The sequence below is a fragment of the Symphodus melops genome (genome assembly GCF_947650265.1).
Source record: "Symphodus melops genome assembly, chromosome: 4".
Lineage (NCBI taxonomy): Eukaryota > Metazoa > Chordata > Actinopteri > Labriformes > Labridae > Symphodus > Symphodus melops.
Genome location: NC_136694.1, coordinates 26,602,619 through 26,626,429, shown reverse-complemented (window position 1 = coordinate 26,626,429; position 23,811 = coordinate 26,602,619). Strand labels below are relative to the sequence as shown.

General features: G+C 42.8%; 2 protein-coding genes across 3 annotated transcripts in view; both read right to left on the bottom strand.

Moving 5' to 3' along the window:
• magi3b (membrane associated guanylate kinase, WW and PDZ domain containing 3b) overlaps positions 1-754 on the bottom strand; it is a 159,593-nt gene extending 158,839 nt beyond the window's left edge. For both annotated transcript variants that reach the window (XM_079341826.1, XM_079341827.1), the window contains exon 1: positions 1-754. This exon is cut by the window's left edge and continues 236 nt beyond it. In XM_079341826.1, coding sequence (XP_079197952.1) covers positions 1-71 — 71 coding nt within the window. In that variant the 5' untranslated portion in view covers positions 72-754.
• Positions 755-4,071: 3,317 nt separating this feature from the next.
• On the bottom strand, positions 4,072-22,395 carry lrig2 (leucine-rich repeats and immunoglobulin-like domains 2). Its single transcript, XM_079341828.1, has 18 exons — positions 21,683-22,395; positions 21,072-21,146; positions 20,665-20,799; positions 20,382-20,525; positions 20,084-20,227; positions 19,171-19,314; positions 18,175-18,318; positions 15,942-16,022; positions 15,236-15,307; positions 15,051-15,119; positions 13,377-13,540; positions 12,840-13,151; positions 10,814-11,095; positions 9,085-9,525; positions 8,732-8,884; positions 7,988-8,119; positions 7,214-7,474; positions 4,072-6,819 (listed from the first exon to the last, which is right to left on the bottom strand). The coding sequence occupies exons 1-18, from the start codon at positions 21,871-21,873 to the stop codon at positions 6,617-6,619; spliced, it is 3,147 nt and encodes a 1,048-aa protein (XP_079197954.1). The 5' UTR covers positions 21,874-22,395; the 3' UTR covers positions 4,072-6,616.
• Positions 22,396-23,811: the final 1,416 nt, after the last annotated feature.

The window sequence follows — 23,811 nt, the reverse complement described above, 5'->3', positions numbered from 1 at the left end:
TTCCCCCATGAAACCGCGCACTCCACCACTTTAGTGGACCAGTGTTTCTTCTTCTTCAGTGTTCTGGACATGGTGACTCCCTTATTTTTAAAAGCTACACAATCTCACCGGTTACAGTCCTCTTGGTTTTGCTGTGGTTAGATGAACGCGGAGTGACGCGGCCTAATAAACACTCCTGAGTTATTCTCCCGACCTGCTAAGGATTTCATCTTCCTGACATGTAAGAGGCTGCTTTTTCACGCGCGAATCTGCCTGCTGAGAGCTCTCATCCCACGGGCATTTGCTCCTCCGGTGTGCGCCCAGTTGCCTTGGCTGCGATAAATCCAAGCGCTCCTTGTGCGTAAAACAGGAGGGTTGAAGGCGGCGAGATGGGTTTAAAAAGGCGCCCACATCACGTTGTCTGCTCTGAGGAGTCCTACCCCGCGCTTCTCCTCGCCTCTGGAGGATCCTCCCGATGTCAAGCAGTCCAAACAAAATGTAAACAGAGCGTATTTCACTCACTCGGCGGTCGACTGTGGAGCGTCTGTCGCTGTAATGTGGTGCGTCAGAGAGAAATCCTTCATACCTGTGTGTAGGCTGAAATAGACGGGCGGAAGCGATCTCCAGGAGGCGGTTTATGCAATTATGATCCAGCCCATGATGACTGAGCGGACTGACATCTGCGAGCGTTTTGTCTGCTACAGGTTTGAGCACACCTGGCACCGCCAACAGAGATATTGCCAGGCTCCGGAACAAGCCTTTTTACGCTCAGCAGGCGGCACAGTGTTGCTGGCTCCATCCTGCGGTGTGATCTGGTATGGTATATGTATACTGTTTATGTGTACAAACTTTAATCAACTGCTGTCATTTGATCCCGTTTTAAAATGTTTAAGGGCTAAATGTGCAAATGAATTGTTATGAACATGTATGTAACTATGAGGTTTCAAACCTACTTTCTGACGCAGGTTTGATATTAAATTCAAAACATTTTCTTTTCCATTTCATCCGACACGTTGCCATGGCGTCTCTTCCTCTTTTTTTTAAACTGGCCAATAGAAACAGGTCTTACAACTAATAAGCCCTGCCCACACGTTTCTGCTCAACAACAAGTAGGAGGTAACTATTTTAAATCAAAAACAAAAGTTTTACATTTTCAAACCGAACATCAAAATTGACAAAAACAAATATATATTTTTTATTGCAAATGAAAAAAATACCAAATTAAACTAATGTGAGACTTTTATTTTTCAGTAATACATTTTTTATTGGAAGTTTTACCACAAACAACATTTGGATTGAATGATAAGAAAAGACAAAAAAAATACATGTAAAATGGAAGAACAAACTCAGATTTGAGGTTCTGTCTTGTCTTAAATAAAAGGCAGAATAAGTGACTAACTAAAAATACTGAAAGCATGTAATCCTAATTTACAGCATGCTGAGCAAATTACACCTAATTAAGACTCTTCATTTGCATACAGTGAGGTGAGTAGGTAGGACATTCAGTGTCTCCACAGCGCCCCCTGCTGACACAGTGAGAGAAATCAAACAATTTGCTGCTCCAGTTCATCCCTCCCTGAGGTGTTTGAGCTGCACTCACATACCTACACAGCAACCATCACGCCCGACTGCATCTAACCACATCGGTCCATGCATGACCTGCGAAGACCATGCCTGAGCTCATCTTAATGGTTAATTGTCACTGACTGACTGTTATCCACAGCTTTGTTTAATCATTGTTTATGCAGAATATGCACATGCAGTAGCCTCGGTGCTGTGTTCATGCATAAGTCAGCAGCATGCAAGTAGGTCTGCAGCTGAATATCTGACCTTTCATCCAAATGAGAGAAGCTGTGCTCCCACCTACATGCAAAAAAGCGTCATGGCCTCCGAGCACACAGCTCTTTACGTAAGCTCACATGTTCATACTCATCTGTGCATTAAATTGTTACCATACAAAGGTTGTCTTTAAATGCAGGGTTCAGTTAAGAAGAGTCAGCTGGTCTACTTGAAGAGATTCAAATGTTAATAAGGTGATGAAAAAAAAGAAAGAAAGGAAATTCTGGATTAAACCATCAGTTTGTGTTTTGATCTGGAGCTTGCCCTCTGAATTTACTGAATGTACTGTATACTCCCACTCTGAACTTAAGCCTATTATTATTATTATTATATGTTGTGATTCTTTATTATAGTGTGTTGTTATTTTTCTTGAGGGGGAAATGCCTTTGCAATGTATTTATAACAACAATGAGAGGCAGATAAGATACTGATCAACCTTAAAGATGATCTAAGATGGCAAAAAACATCATGATCATAATGATGATGATCATCAAGATGAATACTGCAGGAGACAAGACTCAGCGCCACACCTCTGGTTCAGTGTCATGCTCAAACATAACTGCTAGACACTTCCAAAGGCTCTGCACACTAAAAAGACATTGTCATTATGAGGATCACGTTACATTGACCCAACGACAAATCTTCCCAAAAGGCCTTGCAGATATCAAGAGGACTTGTTGAGACTCCGTTAGCTGTCTTTGGTTTCAGCTCTGACTGACATCAGGACCAGTGATTTAACGTTACACATTTAATGAAGCAAATACACAAAATCCGCCACAATAGAAACGTAACCTTTTGAGAAATATGTAAAAAGTTCCGGAACATGTGATTCCTCTAATCCTGCCTGAATCCACCGTCCTGCTCTGATCAGAGTCATTTAAATGATTTGTAAAATCTAAGAACTACACATTCAGGGATTTATCCCAATTCAAACCAAAAAAAAAAACGGATGACCTAATTTACTCGAATATTGATCAACCATTTTCAATATCTGCTCCAAGCCTTTACCAGTATTCTGATCAGATGACTTTGAAACCACTTGGCCCTGGTTTCTCACTGACGCTTGATGAAAAATTCATAGCAGGACTGAAGAGGTGTTCAAGTGAAGCTTTGGAAGTTAATTAAACTCTACAAATGTCACCTCATCTCTGGAGATTAGTGGTCGACGTGTTGTGCAGCATGTGATTTGCTTCTTCTTCATTATAAAAAAAAAAAAACCTCTGATACGGCGTGATGGATTCTGATAATTTGGGCGTGTTGATTCACAAGAGCCGTCATATGTCAGCAAACATGTGGTTGGGTTTATTAACTCGATAACCGGAGGTGAGGAACACACCTCCTGAAGTATTTATGAAGCAGCAGCAGCAGTTTGTGTTCTCTGGGAGTGAGACGCAGAAGTCTGTGTATAAATACAGAGTATCACCCCTGGACATGGTGCTGCATAATTCATCGCCTTGTAGAGAGAGATTAACAACGCTATCATGTGTTTGATGAGGAGCAGAAGAGAGTAAGAATCCAAACAACCCAAAAGCAACAAACAGCAGAAGCAGACTCTGTTGATGTTCAATGGTTTCTATGATTCTTCTGGATTTACGTTGACAGGACCTTAAAAAAACAAAACAAAAAACAAGGTCATTTTTTTTTATCATCAAGAGTGATGATGGACCAGCAGTTTTTTAAGGCCCATATTAGCTGGATTTGTGCTGGCTTGACATGACTAAATCCAGATTACAGATAGCTTGGCCTTTTAAATCGTCCCCGTGGTGTGCTCCTACAAATCTGTTGCCTGGAATTACATGCATCCCAAATCCAATCCTGGACGAACACTTCTTTTATGTTTCCTAAAGTCCTCCTCGCTGTCAGTAAACACTGAAATCTGAAGAGATTACTCATCAAATGTAGAAACAAATTCTGCCAAACGACCGACATTTTAAAAAGGGAAAAGAATCCCAGACACGGTATTAGTCCCAGCTTCAGAAAGAAGAACATTTCCTGCTGGACATCTTGAAGTTTTCAGCAAATGAAATGCTTTCATGTACGCCGTTTTTAACTCCCACTATCATCAGACAGAGCCGTGTTACCTCTGTGGGTTTTAGGAGGCGATGTCTTACAAACGTCTCTAAACAGATGAGAAGGATCGATTGAGATTGAAACAAAACAAGCACTCCAAAAAACGACTCGCCGACCTTGTAAAAAAAAAAAGAAATAATCCTTAATCAGCATAGAAGGTCAAAGACACTCACGATTCAAACCTCATTTTCAGAATTCATTTTTAATGTTTGAATAATTGCTACGTAACAAAAAAGGCTCTTTAGACATGCTTTACAGAATGTACAGTAAACAAGGTATAAAAAAAAAAGACTCTAGAAAACAAGATGCAAAGATACAACAATAGAAAAAAAAGCAGCATTGGAATATTGCCAGAGCAGTTACTGCTAAACTTTGGTATAAAGTCAAAAAGGCCGTTCACAGAATAACACAATCTTAATGCACTTGTTTGTTCTGCTGCGATGGAGAGAAGCGTTGAACATTTAACGGATGTGTGCGGCCGACATGCAGCCCTTTCAGAATGACTCCTTCATGATTTGAGATCAGACGAACTCACCAAGGTGGGTTAGAAAGAGTTACAAGTAATGTTGGATTCAGATTTAAAGATTTATTTTGTTCCGTTATTTCAGAGGGAACGGGGCATTGAGAAGCAGGAGGGAAGCCACAGGTGGGGATTTGAACCCGGGGCGGAGAGGCGGGATCAGAGTGTGCAGGTCAGGTGATTAAAAGGACAGCGTGATTGAAGAGTTGACACAGAAGGGAAGACGAGCGCGCAGATCACCGCTCCACACGGTCATGTTGATGAATACGCACAGGCGGCATGATCTTTGTGACGTTACAGAAAACAGAACTGTAGATGCACGTTTTCAGCATGATTGATTAGTAGAGTCTGAACTCAGTACCATGAAACACTCGCTTCAGGACGAAGGATCATCAGAAACACAAAGAGCAGAACGTCGCAGTGCTGAAAAGAAAACGTATCAAATTAAACGCTCTCATGCTGTTTAATGAAGAGCTACACCTCAGCAGCTCTAATGCAGAGTGACGCAACAGCACTGTAATCACTCCTACGTTCAGTCACACTCAAACCTGCAGCCTCCGACTGAACAGGAAGTCGACTCAAACTCTCCAAAACTGAACTCTACACTTCCTGAAGGAAGAATCACAGGACTGTCGTGTTAGACTTAGTGCGCCTCATAACACGGCCACTAAGAGAGCGAAATGTGAGAGTGAAAGTTGAGGTTTTTTTTGGAATCATAAAAATCAGCCAAAGACAACTTGTGACCTGAAAAATAAAGAAGAATCACTTAAACCTCTCAAGCAAGAGAGGCTTCGTTTGTTTCCATCCCTCCGAGTCACTTCAAAGCTGGTCAGACAGCTGAAGCTAGCAGCTGTTTGAAAATCTTTCGTTTTATGTTCTGGAGATATAAAAGCACGTGTGCTCATCTTGTTACCTGAATCAACAGGTAAAAACTTCTGGAACAGAGAGCGCACGCGTGAAAAGATGTAAAATGACTGCAGCGTGTCTCCAAGCTTTCAGCGAGGAGACATTCATAGATAGCCAACATTATGTACACACTCAAACATACATACCCGAAAACAATACATTCTCGTTTTTCACAGTCCCCAGTGAAAACTATAAGGCTTAGTGTTCATCTACGGAAGGATCTGGAGCTTTTTGAGACGACGCTAAACAGCATGCACACTGCGTAAAAGAAGGTTTGCCACCATTAAATTAAGTGCCTGTAAGATGTGATCAAAAGGGAAACAAATCAGTGCATACTGTAAACAAAGCAACCGTACGACCAGCAGACAGAGGTTAGTGAGAAAGATGGACAACCAATTAAAAAAAAAAAAACTCGATAGTCCCAGATTGTCACGTGCAAAAAAAAAAAAAAAAAGTTGGACGCTTCCTCCCAGAACTGCTCAATATAACAAGAAAAATAACTTTTTAACTATTGCGCTTCACGTACGACAAAAAAGAGCAGATAAAGATGATATAGGATATTTGTGTGTGTGTATATATATATAGATATATACATACACACACATATATACATACATATATATATTTGTAATATACACCACAGTTTGGTGTCAGTGTCTCTGGAGTTTGCATAAGAGGATAGCAGATAGTCAGTCGGGGTCACTGCAGGAATGTTGGACGTATGTTTTCAAAGTTCCTGCAGAACGTCAGGGAACAACGGTCCCCTTTAGAACCACTTCCTCCCGTTTGAGGATAAGCTAGATTCTGTAGGCCGCTCAGACACGCGTTTGTACCGAGAACACAGTGACGAAATATCATCTCCGCAGCAGCAGCAGCAGCAGCAGCACTGAGGAATGAGGAGAGAGAGAGAGAGCATGCAAAGACTCAATCACGTCTTGGCATTCTCTCATGGCAGCATCCGACGCAGCCCTCTAAAAAGGATACATTCAGCGCCTCCTCCTCTGAAGAGAACAAAAGAGGAGCGGAGGAGAAAAGGCGTCCTGCAGAGGTGGAGGTGTCAAGGATGAGGTCACTTTCATTACACATCCATTTCCCCTGCCAGACACAGCAGTCTTTCCACAGTGGAGACCGTTTATATGTCCTCTTAAGTGAGAGGGGAATGTAAACATACAGCATCTTTGGCAGAGTGTGAGGAGTCTCTTTGGAGGTAGTGGGTGGGGGTTTTAGGGTGGGTGGGTGGGTGGGGGGGTAGTGTGCAGCTAAGAGGAGTCAGAGGCAGAGCGTGGGTGAAGTGTTAAGGACCTATGTGGGAGCTGGATGCTCCTGAGGGTTAGTCCTATTACAGGCACTTCTGTGCTCCCGTGTGTGTCGGCTTGGTAAACAGTCCAGCTCTGCTTCTCTCTGCTCCTCTGCTCCGGAGGCCAGAGGAGGGGTCCTGTGGACAGTCACTGGGTGCTGGGACGCTCCATCGTCACCTTCTCCCCAGAAAGACCTGCTGAGGGCATCTGCAAAACAAGTGAAACAGGTCCCAGACGTCAGTGCATTGTGTCTAAATCGTTATTGGAGCTGGTTACATCACAGCAATCATCTCTGCAGAGTCAGATGGTTTAGTTGAGGATGGATATCTCAAACAGAAAGAGCTGCTTTAGATGAACTGCTCTCATCTGTTACAAGTCGACTTGAGTTAAAACATGACCTCCTTGTAAACACTTCAGAGGCAAATCACTTAGAGAGAAGCCGGACCTGATCCAAAAACAAGGAGAAAGGCAAAAATGTTTGCAGATGACTAAGCTCCTTAAAAGAGGGCAGGTAGGACAGGGGGGGTTTGCAGCCAGACAAAGGATGCTGTAATCATCCGTCTCTTCCTCTAAAATTAGAAATCATGTCTCCGGGTCTCACCATTAGTGTAGCGCTCTGGGGGAGTGTGGCTGCTCAGCCGTTTCTCGTGAGAGGAGAGGAAGACGGAGGAGTCCTGGTTGCTAATGAGGCTCTCGAGGGTCGAGTCCTGGTGCTGAGCGTGCCCGCTGAAGCTCTCCTTCACAGTCTTGTCCAGCGGGTCGTCCTCCCCCAGGTAGGAGTAGGGGCAGTATTCCCGCGTGCGAGAGTAGATGTTGGCGTTGTCGTAGCAGTCGGAGCAGATGACCAGCGGCCCTGCTCCACCTGGGAGGAGACAAACACTTCATACGTGATTCTTTGCACACGTTTGTTTGTCTTTTAGAGTGTCAGTGTGGCTTTATGCACACACACACACACGTAGCGTCAATGTATGCGTGTGTATAATTACTGTATCTATATGGGGACATGTGTGCATGTAAATGCATATCTGGAGGCACTAATGTTGTTAAGTACGTGTTCTTATCCGTTTCCTTTATACCGTCATATGAAGCCCAACCTCAAGAGGACACTGTTTCCATGGTAACAGTTGAGTACCTCTTATTTTGAACCATCTTAAAGGTGCCCTTTGTAGATTTGGTAGTGAAATTTGAAAGTTGTAGGAGTGAGATTCAATTCTATGCTACATTTTCTTAACTAAATACACAAACTTCACTAAAAAAGGGAAGAATAAACGGGTCCCTGAACACTGTTTGGAGCTAAAAACCTACCAGGAGAGTAACGCCTTTTATCTTTAGACTAATACAGATAAAGTCTAAAGCACATGACGATGACACCGACCTGTGTGGAGTCCCTCTCGGTTGTCTCCAGGCTGGAAGCTGCTGCGGCCGGTGAACAGAGAGCCGACCCGGCAGTGCAGCGGGCCGCTTCCCTCAGTTTCCAACTCGCTGCCCGTGTCTCCGTAACACACGCCTGACAAATACGACCATAGGTTAGTCATCAAGGATGTGTTCCCGCACACGTAGAGAAAAAACAAGCACTACTGTAATGTGTCAAACAGACAGTGATGCTTGAAGGACCGCACAACATGATGTGAAGTATTTGTTTGATAATTCTTGTTCTCTGAGTTTTATTCTGATATGTGGTATCTTCTGTAGTCCACATTAAAAAGGATTCTTGAGGGGTTTGTTGATAAAAACAAACATGTTTAAAAAGCTGACATGGATGGATCATCATCAATAATACCAGCAGACGTCAGTCAGCCTGGATCAGATGCTGTATGACTCTCTAATTAAAGCAAAAACACCGCAAACCACAGGAAACCCCTCCACGATTGGACGAGAGAAGATGCGCAATCATCACATCAGACATGATCTGTTCTGTGGAGTCACGGTGACTCAAAGTCTCGAGTGTGCTGATGTCATGCAAGAAAACCAAACCGGGCTGCACAGACATTATAGGAACAAGATTCCTGACCACAAAGAAGCCGACAGTAAAAAATAACAGTATCCATGGCAATCAGGGAGAAAAGAAGGGAGCTTTGTTTAACAGAGTAAATATGGAGGAATCAGCAGGGTTACTCACCATCTGTTCCTTTGTGCACATATCCGTTGGAGAGAGGAGGCATGAGCTGCTGGTGGCTGCCGGCCTCAGAGTTGCTGTAGCCTTCCTGAGGCTCCGACAGCGTTCCCTGAGACGAGAGGTAGCTGGGGATGTCTGCGGGCAGATTCATCTCGTCTGTAACAGACGGAGACCCATTCAGTTACACGCTGTTCTGTTCTGAGAATTATTCGTTTAATAAAGGGAGAAAAAGTCTGTCAGGGTGAGATCTCTTAAAGGACCTTTATTAAAAGTTTATTCAGACTTCTCATTTAAACTTTTTATGCAAAGGATTTTCAAAGCGTTATTTAGATCACAGACGTGTGTGATCGGCTGACCTGTGTTGGTGATGCTGTAGTCCTCGCTCTTCCTGCGCATGTGATATATGACGATGACCCAGACCAGCGAGGTTCCAACCACACAACACACCACCACGATCACCACGATGCCCACCGTGGTCCAGCCGTCCTGGTCGAATCCCGTGCTGGTGTCACAGTTTGGCGACGGCGACACGCTCAGGTAGATGTGACCTCGCTCGGTTCCCAGCGTGTTCGACATGATGCACGTGTATTTCCCGGCGTCGGCAGGACCGGCGTCGACGATGATCAGGAGCTGGTTGGCTGCAGCGAAGAAGTGGCGTTCGGTGAGCACCAGAGGCCCGTCATCTTTGGTCCAGTTGAGACGAGGAGCTGGGCTGCCTCCGGCTATACACTGAAGCACGGCGGTCTCACCCCGGGCCACGGTGCGGTCCTCCAGCAGTCTCATGAAGAATGGAGTTTCTGGAGGAGGAAATGATCGATTTTTCATTTAAACCGGATTATCCCCCTTGGATTAGTGCCAAGCTATTAGTATGGATGTGTTAAAGGTCAGGTTTGTTATTCCTAGCGTGATCTCTTCTTTGGTTGTAGAGTTTAAGCCTTGATCACAAACTTTAAATGAATCATTGATTATATAAAAGCTCACGGCTTAAATAAAATCTCAACCGCTCAGAAATCTGACCGAGCAGCTGTGAAAGAGACGCTTCATCCATCCAGATTCTGAGCTTTAAGGCATTCAGCTTGAAGTCGAAAAATGTTCTGGTAAAAAAAAATAAAAAAATCAACAAAGATCTGTAAACAACCAAGAAAACTGAGTTTAAAACACAGCTTGTGCTGATGATCATCATCTCTGGAGACTGTGGGGGTGATACAGAGCTCCCCTCCTGTTCAGCTGGTCACTGAACGGTGAGTTACTACATAATTAACTATCAGTATCATAGCGAGCAGCTAGCTTACACAGAAAGTGACCTCAGATGTGCTCATTGGCTTTTAAAGCTATGAGTGCAGCGCTAATTGTTAGCGCTAGCTTGTGCTTTAGATTTACCAGTAGTCTCTACTGGAATGAAATCATCAATGGTCTGAACTTAACTCCTACAGCCGGAGGGAATTTTTTTTTTTTAAATTAAAGAACCATAGCCTTGGCCAATATCTTGCAGTGCATTCTGGGAGTAAACATGCAAGAAGCTCTCATGTGCCGATTGCTGCAACCACTGCTCAATCCATTTCTTGATTTTCTGCACAAATACCGAAGCATTACCAGCCAAGGTAAAAAACTTAACATGAGAAGAATTCAAATCAACTTATCAGTCAATATTCTGAGTTTAGGTAACCAGGGGGCTCTCAACAACCAAAGATGACACAGAGGCTCGAGGGGAATCATGGGAGTTCCCTCTGCTACGACATATTATATATGGCCTTAAAATGCTCAATATTGTACGCTAAACGCTTATACTTATTTATACTATACACATTATACATTTCTTATACTTTGAAGAGGTTAAGTATAATGAATGTACTGTTCGTACTTAGTGACATAACTGAGAGGTTATGGTGGGATTTCCAGCAGCTTTACATATTTAAGAACATGATGAAAGAGAATTTGCATCGACACTACGTTTGAGTTTACAGTTCCAGGGAGGAATCACAAAAACAAGCCTGTGTCATGAGTGATGGACGTAAACAAGCAGCGAGTGACTCAGCTGAGATGAGCCAGTAGTAAAACGCTGTGTTAATCGGGTGTGTGACTCACCCAGGACGGTGAGTGTGGCGTTGGCAGACAGGCTGCCAGCTGTGTTCTGAGCCGTGCAGCTGTACACTCCCATGTCTTCGGTCTTCACGTTGGCGATGAAGAAGATGTCGTCGTCAGGCATTACGTGCATCCTGCGCTCCCTGGCAGCGGGGAAGTCGGTGCCTCCGTCCTTCTGCCAAGCAATCTGGGGTGATGGATGGCCCTCAGCAGCACACTCCAGCCTGGCCATCGTCCCAGTCCGGATTGTCAGGTCCATGGGAGTCTTTAGAAAGGAGGGCAGCTCTGAAAGATAAGAAGACAGAGCGTCAGGCTTCATCTCTATCAGACTGAGATAATACAGCCAGGCCAGCAAATCTTACAGACTTGGACCGTGTTTATACTTCTGCATCGTCCACTAAATAAGCACTCAATCATGATAGCACACACTTCGACTATGAAATGTACAGAAGGGTTCATAAAAAAAAACTGGAGTTATAAAGTGAAATATAACACTAATAAATGTAACAATTATAAAAACCTGTTACAGCAACAGAACCAAGAATACTAAGGCACACCACGTCGTGTAATTTCTTGTTTTTAATGAACAAAAATGCAACTCTGGCATGTTACCAAACACTTAGATGAACTTAGTGATTTCTCTCTGTGCTAGAGGCCGCTTTAAACATAGTGATACGGCTGAAGACAGATTTACGAGTTTTGAAATGATTGGAAAAGAATCATTTTAAAACAGGTGGTCTCCAACAGTCAATCAAAAAATGTGACTTCCTTCATGGACATCAGACTCGGTTTTATTTTTATTATTACACGTCAGGTTTTACAGCGTCAATTTTGTTTATAGAAGAAGAATTGAACTCCTGCCCAGAGCGGGCTACAGCCGTGGAAACAAAGACGAGAAGGATTAAACCTGCTCATACCCTGTAAAACCATTGTGAAGTTAGCTTGCAGCTAAAAGTTAGCGAGACAAATATACACAAAATACCAAGATGACGAGCTGCTTTCCTTTTCAAATCTCCAAACAGCTCAACACCGGCCTGCCTCATATTCATGTTACAGGACAGTGGATAGAGAAAAAGTGAGGAATGACATACGCTAAAGTATTTGAACCTGAGCCGTCAGTTTTCAGAACTACAGCCTCTGCACACTAGGCCACCGGTACCCAATAAAAGTCTTATTTTTTTTAATAATGTGCCTCATTGATATGACTCTTGGTTGGAAAAAAAATGGACATTACACTTTATCACAATAAAACAATCAAAAATCTAAATGTCTTTTTCAGACACCTAATTACAATTTCAATCTGACAATCACACTTTTTATTATCTGGATCCTGAACTCATCTAAACCTCCTTCCTTGATCACACCATGTGTGCAGTCCTCTGACGAAAGGTGGAGCGATTCATCTCCTAAGTAGCTTTAAAAATAAAAGGTATGGCTTGAGATTGTGTTACTTTTATGTCATCGACTATTCCTATTCAGAGTCATGTTTCATTTGAATGATGAGATCAGTCATGGTCACTTCTGATTCAAAGAAAGCTCGCTGTCTGCCTGCGACTCACGCCAACGCTGCACTGCAGGAGGGGCCGCTAAAAGTGAAACATCAGCGGCACCGTAAACGTGAGCGCAGCGTGAACGAGCCGGCGTCTGGTGTGGGAATACTCTCTCTTTTAAAATCAGCTGATCATCGACCTCGAGTGTCACCTGGGTGAAGGTGACGACAGCAGCGTTTACATCTTACATGCAGGGACACACAGACTCTGCATGCATCACGCTCAGGTCTGCCATCATTATAAGGTGATGTCAGACTTTATAAATTAGTCACGAAAACAGGACAACTGGCTTCTTTTTTTTTTAACCAGCAGTGGAGTGGCAGCGTAAAGATTTTTGAATCATCCCTAATTAGATCCAAATGGCGGGTTACCAAATTGAAAATAACGATTAAATCAAAAATATCACACCGCTGAAAGCAGCAAAAGAAGCTTTATGACACGTGTTAGAGAAACATTCTTTGACAAAAAGCAAACCTCACCGTTGACCGTCAGCCGGGCTCTGTTGGAGTAGTTGGAGCCGAAGTGATTGGAGACCACGCACTGGTAGCGCCCCTCGTCGGTGAAGTTGACGTTGAGGAGGTGGAGCACGGTGGTGTAGATCAGCTCGCCCTCCTGGTACTGGGCGTAGTTTTGCACTTCTGCGTCGTACAGAACCTCCCCGTCTTTCCGCCAAGCCGTGGTCATCGGAGAGTCGCTGCTGCTGGACGCGACGCAGCTCAGGGTCACGTTGTTCCCACGCAGCGCCACGGACGTCTCCGGGTGAGTCGTGATGTGGGGTTTAGGGAAATCATCTGAAGAGGCGCAAAAGGCGAAACAATGAATGAGCGACAGTTTCAGTGTTTATGCTCAGAAGAAGAACACAGTGAAATATGCCTGTAGGAAGTGTTACATATCAGGACAAAACACTATATCACAAACTGTTAGAGTAGCTTTGGTTGAACTGTCAAACATTTCCCACAGCACAGTGTCCACACTGGAGCAGACAGTCAAAACAAACCAAACAGATTTGGACTGACCACAAACAAACTCTCCTGGGCTGACGGACAGGACGCTGCGGCCGAGCAGGCTGGCGGGATGAGCGCAGATAGCGGAGACAGACTGCAGGAAGGGGCTGTCAGTGAGCCAAGGCCCGAGCCACTGCATGTGGCAGTCACACAGCAGGCTGCTGGTGTTCAGCACGCTGAGAAGAGACAGGTGATCAAAGAGGTGTTAGATGAGTCAGTGTTACATTCAGTCATCACACTAAAGAAGACAGATAAGGACGACACAAATTAAATATTAGCTTCCAGTGTTTGCTTCAAAGTAGACAGTAATTTACGACTTTCTCTTTCAGAAAAAATATTTTACTTTTATGAAATACTTTGAAGGATTAATGGTAGCTACAATCCAGCAGCTTGTCAGCCTCCAAGCAAGAGTAAAGGGCACACTCGCACTTCAGCCATGAAGTCCAAACTGAGACCTCCAATCCATGTACAGTTCATGCACGAGCAAGAAATAAGAACATCCTGCTATTATTGAGAAGTGGTGCAGTGTTATGGCTGTAAACGACTCAAAATCTTCCACACAGTCAGGGAAGTCTCTGCCCTCTTTGAGTTGTTCTCTGATGTGTGGGACGGGACCCTTTGTTGATATTTGAGTCCGTCTCTGTTGTAGATTAAGCACGCTCGATGATCTCGTAAAGCCAGGCGTGTGTATTATTTTAACGTTATATAAGCTACGAGAGGCTAACAGGGCTGCTTAGTCCTGGTGCAGTGTGAGTGCAGGCCAGCGGGGGACGATGTTTGCAAGACAACGAATGGGGATGAATTTTCAGATGAGGAATGTTCCTAGTGACTTATTTTAAGTCCAGACGAGTTGACGCTGCTAAACAACAAAATGGTTTAAGTACTAATGTTCAATTAATGAAAAGAGCTCATTTATTATCTGAGCACGTCTATTATCTCAGTTCTGGACCACATTTACAAACCAGCAGCAGCTGAGCATGCACGCTGAATTACCACGTAAAATGATGTTAATCAAGATTCGCCGCCTGCAGAGGCATGTTGTGAATGGACTTCAGACTGAAATAAATCTTAATTGTGAGGTTGTTGCCATTTTATCCCTCTTGCAAAGTAAGAAATCAAAGCCACATTATCGGTGTGATTGTGATTATGCAAATGGTGCTGCGTTCGATGACAGCAGCAGGCTAATTAATAGCGGGATGTGACCGCCGTGTTTGACAGCGGCTGCTTCTCGAGACGTGCAAAAAGAAGTGGGCTGATGAAAACCACAACAAAAAAAACAAAAAAAAAAAGGCTTCTGCTGGGTTTTTTTCCTCTCTCTCAGGCTGGAGAGACAGTCGCCTGAAGGCAGATGTTGATGCTGTCACTTAAAAGCTAAATTATACATCTCTGCTCGGGCAAAAAATGATCACTTTAAGAAAAAAACGTTTCATCAAACGTCTCAAGAAATAAATATTCTTGAACAGCATCGCAAACTTCATCAACTTTCCCCAAAAGGAAACTCACGCTGCTGCTTTTTCTGCACCGCTAAAGCGACCGGACACCGAAGCCCACTTCTGGAAAAACAACTTCATATCCTGATCACCTCTTTGAAGTGCAGCGATTACTTTAACGTCCTCTTTCTTTACCCATGATTGCAGTGATGATGAATCAGTTCTTATGACAGTTGTTGGATTTGGGTTTACTCACAACACTTTGAGTTTCATGTGGGACAACGCCTCGGGGTGGATGGACATGATGCCGTTCTTGCTGAGATCCCTGCAGAGAGGACAAAGATACAAAGTCGCGGCTTAAATGTGGCGTGATGAGAAAGTCATCCAGTCTAACGAGCGTGAGACAACCTCACGGCCTCGCTCTGCAGATCCTTTACTCACAGGTGCTCCAGCTCGTCCAGCCCATCAAACGCTTTCTTAGTGATCGATTTGATTTTGTTTCTCTGGAGGATTCTGGGAAAAAAGAAAAAAAAAGATGTGTTAGGAGAGACGCCACAAAAAGTTCTACTAGGCTACAGTTTGTTGCTCACTGTTGAGCAGCTTTAGTTGAAGCTTCATGAAGACGAGATGATTCTAATCATCATTTATAAAATAAAAATGGTCCACTTTGTGTCCGTGTGCTACGTCGGCGCCGTTCGCTGCCACGCTACGTTTCAATGCTCCTGTTTTTACAGCAAGAGCAGCGCCTCTACCGCCTGCTGCCTGTCAAGTCTATTTTCGACAGAGCCCGCTGCAAGCACGCGTACAGCTAAACAGAATAGGTCCAAGTGAGACAGGAAGTCAGACAAAAACGAACAGTGTCCAGGAAATTTCCAAATTAAAAACAACCTACAGACTCCCGATTACATATTCGATCACTGATCAACGTTACATCAAAAAAGATGTCGAATGTAAAAACTAAACCACCTCAGAAAGACGATGCAACAGGCTGCATGCACGTTTTTTTTTATTATTATTCCTGTCTGGCCTTGTAGTTCTCCTGAGAACAGCTGCTCCTGCAGTGACGCTCCACAAAGGGGCGGAGTCAGTGCGACACCGATATAAAAACATCTGAAAACAAAATGTGCATGTGTGTGTTTGTCCTCACAGTGTGTTCAGCTTCTTCATCCCGTCAAAAAGACCGATGGAGTCCTCGATGGCCCAGGAGATTTCATTATTACGGATGTCTCTGAAAAAAACACAAGGACAGACATTTGAGCCGTGTGACACTCTCCACGGAGGCTGACGGTAGAACGATTCATCGCGTACATTTATGTAAAACTAACTCCACCAAAGACGCATTTAAATCTCCGCTGTGGCAGTGACTCTCAGATCGCAGACTAACTATCTGAGACTCAACTTCCACAGTGTGTCACAGTTCGCTGCCCCCGCTGCTCTGATGAGGGGACGCTAATTGGCTCCGTTTAGCACTGGGACAGTTCATGGGTCTGCTGGGAACTCACAGGGGCCTCGTGTTTACAGGATGGGTCATGGGGCTCTTTTGTCTCTCTTCCCTCATGCCTGGCCACCTCTGAAAGAGCTCTGGCACTCTCAGATCTCCCCCCCCCCTTCCATGAAAACTCCCAGGATGTCCAAGCTCCAAAACATGACCCCTTTCTTCCTGCAGCTCGCAGAGTCAGACGCATTCAGGACGGTTTCCTGAGGCACAGCTGCACAGCATCTCCACAGCTACTGTAGTGGCATTAATACGCTTCAGATGTGTTATCTGTTATTCTGCATGCACACACAGTCTGGATGAAAAAAGGAGTGAGGGAGGCAGCTGGGGACCATAATCGTAAATTAATTTGTTGCAGCACTGATACGGAGAGCATTTATTGCTTTACTGTAAGAAGATAAGGCAGATTATCTGGAGTTAATCGCGTGGTCATAAACAGAGCAATGAATAGCCTTTAACACCAGAGAAGGCATGTCTCATATCGTCCCAGACGACGCCAGAGACTCTCCCATTTTTGACAAGACGGTGTACAACATGTGATCTGTTTTCTGTCTGCTTCCTGAAAAACCGACCGAGCTAAATGACGTCTTGTTCTGCCGTCTGAGACAAAACATTCAGGCTCTCTCGTATTGTCTCCTTGAGCTTTAGAGAGGGAATCAGTCTAGTCTGCTCCATGCAATATCACAGCCACCACTGACTATACCATGTGTGCTTTGCATGGGACATAGTTTGCTTGAACAGTACCGCTATATTGCCTTTCAAAGGTAACCCATTCAGAAAGCAGAAGACTCGTGTTGTGTTTGAGTGTGAAACACAAAAACAAGGCTTTACGCCCCCCCCCCCCGTGTCCCTCGAGCTCGGATCGTGATCATTCTTTACGCTAGGAGAGACGGTCCTCTGTTACAAAAGCATTTTTGTAACAGAGGAGAGCTTAAAAAAACAACATCAATTTAAAAGGGTGGAATAAACATTTTCATATTGAACTTCAAAGTACCGACCAAAACAATCACAAAATAATAATAATTTAAAAAAAGGATGGTCATTAAGTACTGTCAACCAATAAAAAATAAATTCAAAGCAGCCACAGTGGTGAGAGAAGATTCAAGTTGAAGTGCTTGGGCAAATTATTTTTATTTATTTATTTTTTTTTCTCAACATTATGATCAGTGAAGTCCCTGTGTTCATTCCTTTGGCAAATCAAAGTTCACCTTCCCTGTACCTGCAAGTCTTACAGACCACACTCATCAAGCATCAAAAACCTCTACATAAATGACTTAAAAACCCAAAGTATAAAAAAACAGTTTTAAAAACAGTGAAGCAGAATTTCATTCTGCAGGTCTCTCATTAGCTCAACACAGTGCAGCACTTCAGTCCCCCCGCACGCTTATTCACAGCCATCGGTCACTACTTCCTGATTCCTTCCTCTTCCCCTCGGGGTAAATTATTCTGGACCACAGAAACCCGATGCAGCCTGAGTGTCGTCACCAGAAGCACTGCGCCTTCAACGGGGATTTCGAGGCACTCCAAAAAAAATTTAAATGACACATTTAGGTGGTTCGATCGAAGACTAAACTGATGACAAGCAGGATTATGTGGGACAAAGACCGCATTAAAGGATTCAGACTTGAAACACTGGCAGTGTCTACTTCTCATGTAAGTAAACTAGAAGGGATTACTTGGGATAACATTTAAGACGGGAGCTACACATGAAGAGTGAAACAAAAAGGACCTACTGTGGTGAGCAGCCTTCATGAGGACGCACAGAGCCAAGAACAAGTCAGGACTTGGTTACTTTTCACAGTTCGATTCATCACACGTTTTTGTCAGATCAAACGGGAGGACAGATGTCTTTGGGACAGATTTGTTTACAGAGGGAAGGACTTACAGTGTGCGCACACTCGCCAGGCCTCCGAACACTCCCTCTCCCACATGGCTGATGGCGTTTTCTCCCAGGTTCAGGTTCTCAAGAAGCCCTAAGCCAACAAACGCCGTCTCCTCCAGTCTGGTGAGATGATTGAAGGACAAGTCTCTGCGAAAAAACAACCAAAAATATGATCAATCAAATCAAAGTGCTTCAGATAAAAGAAGGAAAAGATACAAAAGATGAGTTCTCATTCCAACAATAGTTAAAACAGTAATTAAAATGGTGATTAAAGAAGAAAATGTTGTGCTGATTCATTTATGAACAGTTGAAGCTAAGGAGTGTGTTTTGAGATGACTTTTTAAAAAAGGTGTCTAACAGTGAGAGGGGGGAACAGGCCCGGTCCCTGTAACACTTCGACCTGGATCTCTGGACAGACAGATACGTGTGGTCGGCCGTCAGTCATTAAAGATGTGTTTGAACAATGATTACGTCACAGGAAGTACCAACAACAAAACGTGCGAGTTTCTCTTCTGAACTCTGTTTGCAACATGTTATCCTGTCAGCCGAATAAATCACAAACCTTTTTTTTTTTTTAAACTAACATTGGCAACAATTACTCAGAGGGTGGCTGAAAGCGAGCCGAGCTTCATCTGACTCAATCAAAATGGAGTATTGGTCAAATGTACAGATACTGACCGAGATACATTTTCGACTTTACATGTTTGAATTCTTTGGTTTTAGTGTGATTATTTCAGACTGGGTTTAATGTGAACGCTCATAACTCATACAAAAATAATAAAAAGGATTGTCAGAAAATGGTTAAAAGCACGCTGTGTACTTTAACCTGAGGCAACGCAGCAGTGAATCGGCTCCAGAGAGCCAAAAGAACTGCAGCAAGATAATTGAAACATCTCTGAGCGCACACTTTGAATTTTCACAGCCCGGGGGCCGATAAAAAGAAAGCGGCGACTCTCAGCTGTGTTTGGATTTTAAGCAAAATGAAGCAAAAACACTCACAGTTCTTCAAGCTTCTGGCAAAACTCCCAGGCGTCGGGTCGGATGATGCCCACAGCATTCTGGCTGAGCCGCAGCACTCGCAGCATGCGCAGGCCATACAGCCAACCTTTGGCGACCTCGGTTAAGTTGTTGTGCTCCAGTTCTCTGAGACGCAGATGGGAGAGACAAAAGAGCGTCAAAAAAAAAAAAAAAAAAAACTCGTTACACAAACTGTTGCTTCTTTCTAAAGCCTCGTCAAGCGGTCAGAGATAAGAGCAGTATCAACGAACATCAACACTAACACGAAGACGTGGAGGTTTGTAGATCAGACTGTGTTGTCTGTCCAAAAAGTGACAGAAATTGTCCTTTGACACGGCTCGAACAATATACACAACTAACATTAAAAACAAGACACACGATGACTAAACAACGGCTGATTGAAAAAAAGTCTGATTTCGTTCGGGGTGGTTCCTGCAGAGGGAACGAAGGATTTGAAGTAGACAGGTTTTTTTAGTCAGTCTGCCTGGTGGCAGTAAGAAGAAGCAGGGGTGAGAGGGGTCCTCTGTGAGCTGGGTGGCTCTCCTGATCACAGAGCGCTTAAATAGTTCAGAGAGAGTCGGTTTGGATGAACCAATCATTTTTGCTGGCCTGATTCACAAATTGCAAGAGAGTTTGGTTTTTGTTTGGTGTTGAGGGAGTTGTATCAGGACGAGGGTCTAAAAGTGAGGATTTGTTCCTGCTTTTCCACCATTGCTGAATAAAAGTCACCGTACACTCTAAGTTAGAACAGCTTTAAAACACCAAAAAGAATAGAAGCTTTAAAAATACTCATTTATCTCCAAAAGCTTATTATTAGGATTATTTATTGTGATTTTAAAAAAATGACCCAGTATTAAGTTTCTGGAACTTCTATCAAACCGAATAGTTTGCTCACAGTTCTTCGATGTTGTTCAGCCCGAAAAAAGCTCCGTCCATGAGTTTGGTGATTCCGTTCCTCTGCATCTTCAGCGACCGCAGAGACTCCATCCCTTTGAATGTCAGGCTGTCAACGATCTTGATCTTGTTCCGCTTCATTTCACTGAAATGACAGTGCACATCACTTACAGTTAAAGTAAAGACTGCAAAAACCCAAACTCATAACAGAGCCACAAACATTTACAAAGTCAAGTCAAGTCAAGACGTCAGTCAACTAATCCCCGCTTTACATCAACTATTCTTCACATGGCACTTACAGAAACTGGAGTTGTGGAAGTTTGAAGACTTTGGACGGCAGCACGACTAATCTGTTCCTGTTGAGCTTCAGCACCAGCAGGGAGCTGGAGATGTTGTCAAAGCAACCCGGCTCAAGGACACTGATCTTGTTATTACTTAGATTCCTGAGACAGAAAAAGAGAAGCATTAGTACAACATCAGGAAGAAGACTCTGTGTTTGTTCTGTAGTTTCTGTGGTTATCTATCTAAGTAAGTGAGCTCCAACAGTTTTCAATCAGGCCGATTTCAGCAGAGTATGCTTACAGGTATTTCAGCTGCATAAAGGGGAAGGATCCAACTTTGATCTCCGATATGGAGTTTGATGTCAGGTCTAGCGTCTCCAAGGAAACGTACAGCAGCAGATGATGCATGGACAGCTCCGAGATCCGATTGTGCACTCTAAATCACAAACAGAGTAAAAAAGTTAATTTTCTTTAGACGTAAAGACAATAATCACCTCAGACTCATCGCAGCTGATGTGCACCATTAACAAAGACAAACTATACAGAACCTGTACAATGTTTTCAGACCGTTGTATTTATTTCAATGTTTATTTTTAAAGTAAATGCACCATTTGCATTTGCTGTCCCTGTAAATATGATACAACAGAAAGACAATAATAAAAGAGTTAACAAGCGGACATTTTTTCATATATCCTGTTTTGTACTTACAATGACAGCGAGGTGATATTTTGGGAGACGTCTCCAAGATGGGGAACAACAGTCAGCTCGTTATGATTCATGGTGCTGAAATAAAAACAACACAAAAAAATCAATTAAAGACTCACACAAAAAATGTCCTGTGGGAGCAGGTTTGGGAACATTTAATAATCAAGAATGAGGATTTTACTTTCTTGACATACAACACATTTGGAGTTAAGGAGGACTATTATCCACCTTCCCAAACAGTCCCGTGTTCTAAATGAAACATGTGCGTTGATCAAACTATGACATGAATCAAGCACCAGAGGAGGTTTGTGACCCTGTATAAACCAGCTCTCTCCGAACCCTTCGTTTTGGTGTGTGTGTCTCTTTAAATGCAATTTTGATTTTGATGTGTGGATCTTTCCTCCTTACTAATCCACTCTTGTTTATATAATTAAAAGAAAAATATAATCTACCAACATTCAAAGGTAAAACTTACTTCATTTTTTTCAAGGTCATGTGGCTTATTTACATGATGTGGGTCTTTGTTTTGTTTTGGTAGAGCATCAAAACAGTGCTAAGGATTCGGTGAGGGCCAAACTTCATCAGAGTCGCGTTTTATCCATCTGTGTACTTACACTTGTGTTATCCTATCAGGTGGGTCCATGGGGGCCGTCGACAGCCTTTTCCTATTACAGTCCAGTATTTGGACTTCATCCTGTCCTTTGTAACACGAACATGGAGAAGGACAGGAGTCAACAGCCCGGGTACTTAAACTCAGCAGCGTGAAGACAAGCAGGGCCGAAGGAGTGGGCCAACCTTCCGCCATTTTGAAAGACTTCCTCCTGAATAGCTACGTAGCTACGTGGCTAACTCGCTAAACACTCACGTTAACAATTACTAAACAGCGATTAAGTTGTTCCTTTACTTTGATACAAGTCGTATAAATGTATACTTTAGTTGTAATATGCCATGATTCCAGGCGGGACTGTAAAATACAGTTTTCTCCCAACTTGCGAGAGGCATCCCAGCAGAGATTTCTCCAACCTGGAACTCCTTCTTCCCGCAGAGGCTAATGCTAGCTCACCGCTGAGCTGATTTAGTCCTACAAACACTCCACTTTTCACCAGATGACATCGGCTTGACTCCACGCAGGGTTGAATTCCCTCTATATTGAACCAAACGAAGAATTATCCAAGCCTAGTTCGGCTGTTTTGGCTATATATTTTAACATCAATTTTCTACCCTGAAAGAACAACAAAAGCGCCTTGAGTTAATGACATAAGATATCTCACGTCCCGCCCCTTTCCAGCACACTTAGAGTTATTCTATTGGTCCGTACGCACGCGTGTCAAATATTTGCAGCGATGTGATTCGATGTCAGTTCAGTATGTTTTTGGGGGTTTTCTCTTGCGTACGTAAAAGAAAGCGTTTTATGATTACAAACTGAAAAGCAACGTTATTGACTTTAAATGTTTATGGAAATTAGTTTAAGTGAAAAAGTGTACTTGTACAAGATCTTTTAAAAAAGATTGTTTGCGGGGAAAAAGCGTAAACAGCACAATAACAAGTCCAAAAAAGGCAAACAAAGCACAAAAGAATAGAAATCATGTATCGTCTATTTTCCAATTTTATCACAAAATTAGAAATGGAAAAAAAAGGGAAAAAAAACAGGCATCTACAGCTAAAAAGGACTGGCACTCAAATGAGAGAACATAGAAAAAGTGTAATGCACAGTGAAAAATATAAAAAAATAAAATAAATCTTTTCACTTCACGTCACTTTGTAGGTTTTTTTGATGTTTTAAGAGCTATGAGTTAATATGTTGCTTGAATTCTGGTGATGTTTGAGTTCTAATGTTGGAACAGGTTGTTGTTTGGGTACTGTCACTGTCTTGTTGCTCTGAGCTGCATGGGTTTCTCTTTCGTGGGAGGTGATACATCAATGACTTTGTAAACCTTTGTTTAAAAGTGCTATACAAATAAAGAATGTTAAATAATAAATAATATTTTAATTATTTTTCCGATAAGATCTGTGCTGCACAAGAGAAGACTCAACTGTTTAATAATCAACCAGCAGTCACACCCTTCACAGAGGCTGGGAAGGTCTAGTATCACCATGTTTTATTTTATTTTGCTGCCAAATAAACTGACATGACATGTTTAAAGGGTTTGAAGGGATACTTGGCTTCACTGATCCAAAAGTCTTTTAATAATCTGAGGCAAAGCAACCCAGACTGTTCTCCATGTTGTATAGGCACTTGTTTAAAGGCAATCCTGAACAGGAAACATGAAACAGGATCACCATGACTAGCATTTATGCATGTTATATATAATGTTAGAGAGGGTTTAGATATTTACCCTTATTGTGCCAATATGGTATGGCATCATTATGAGGGTTGAATATTCACTTCCTGGACTTTTTTCTTTTTGTCATGTATGGAGCAATAAGTCAATCTACAGAAATTGCAGTCATATGGTCAACATAAACAGACAAGGAAAATGAGCATTTGATTTCCATAAGAATATACAGATGAATTCCATAGAAAAAGGATTAATAGATAAATTATTCTTTATTCATGTACATTTAATTTTATATATCTGATAAAATGTATTCAACATAAAGGCGTCCTTGATTTTGTGGCAATTATTTAAGTAACTTTCAAACAAAAATGTTTAAGATAGTATCTGCTTATTTTGTCTTATATTATGTTTATGTAAAGAATGTTTAATGAATCCAAACAAATAGAATTAGACAGTTTTTATTT

What these genes read in the sequence shown, in the direction of transcription:
- lrig2 (XM_079341828.1), bottom strand. Translation starts at nt 21,873, where the DNA reads ATGGCGGAAGGTTGGCCCACTCCTTCGGCCCTGCTTGTCTTCACGCTG. An exon ending in TGCCAGAAGCTTGAAGAACT is followed by an intron (nt 18,319 to 19,170) that starts GTGAGTGTTTTT and finishes GTTTTTTCGCAG; the next exon opens with AGACTTGTCCTTCAATCATC. An exon ending in CCCAGGAGAGTTTGTTTGTG is followed by an intron (nt 13,152 to 13,376) that starts GTCAGTCCAAAT and finishes GCGCCTCTTCAG; the next exon opens with ATGATTTCCCTAAACCCCAC.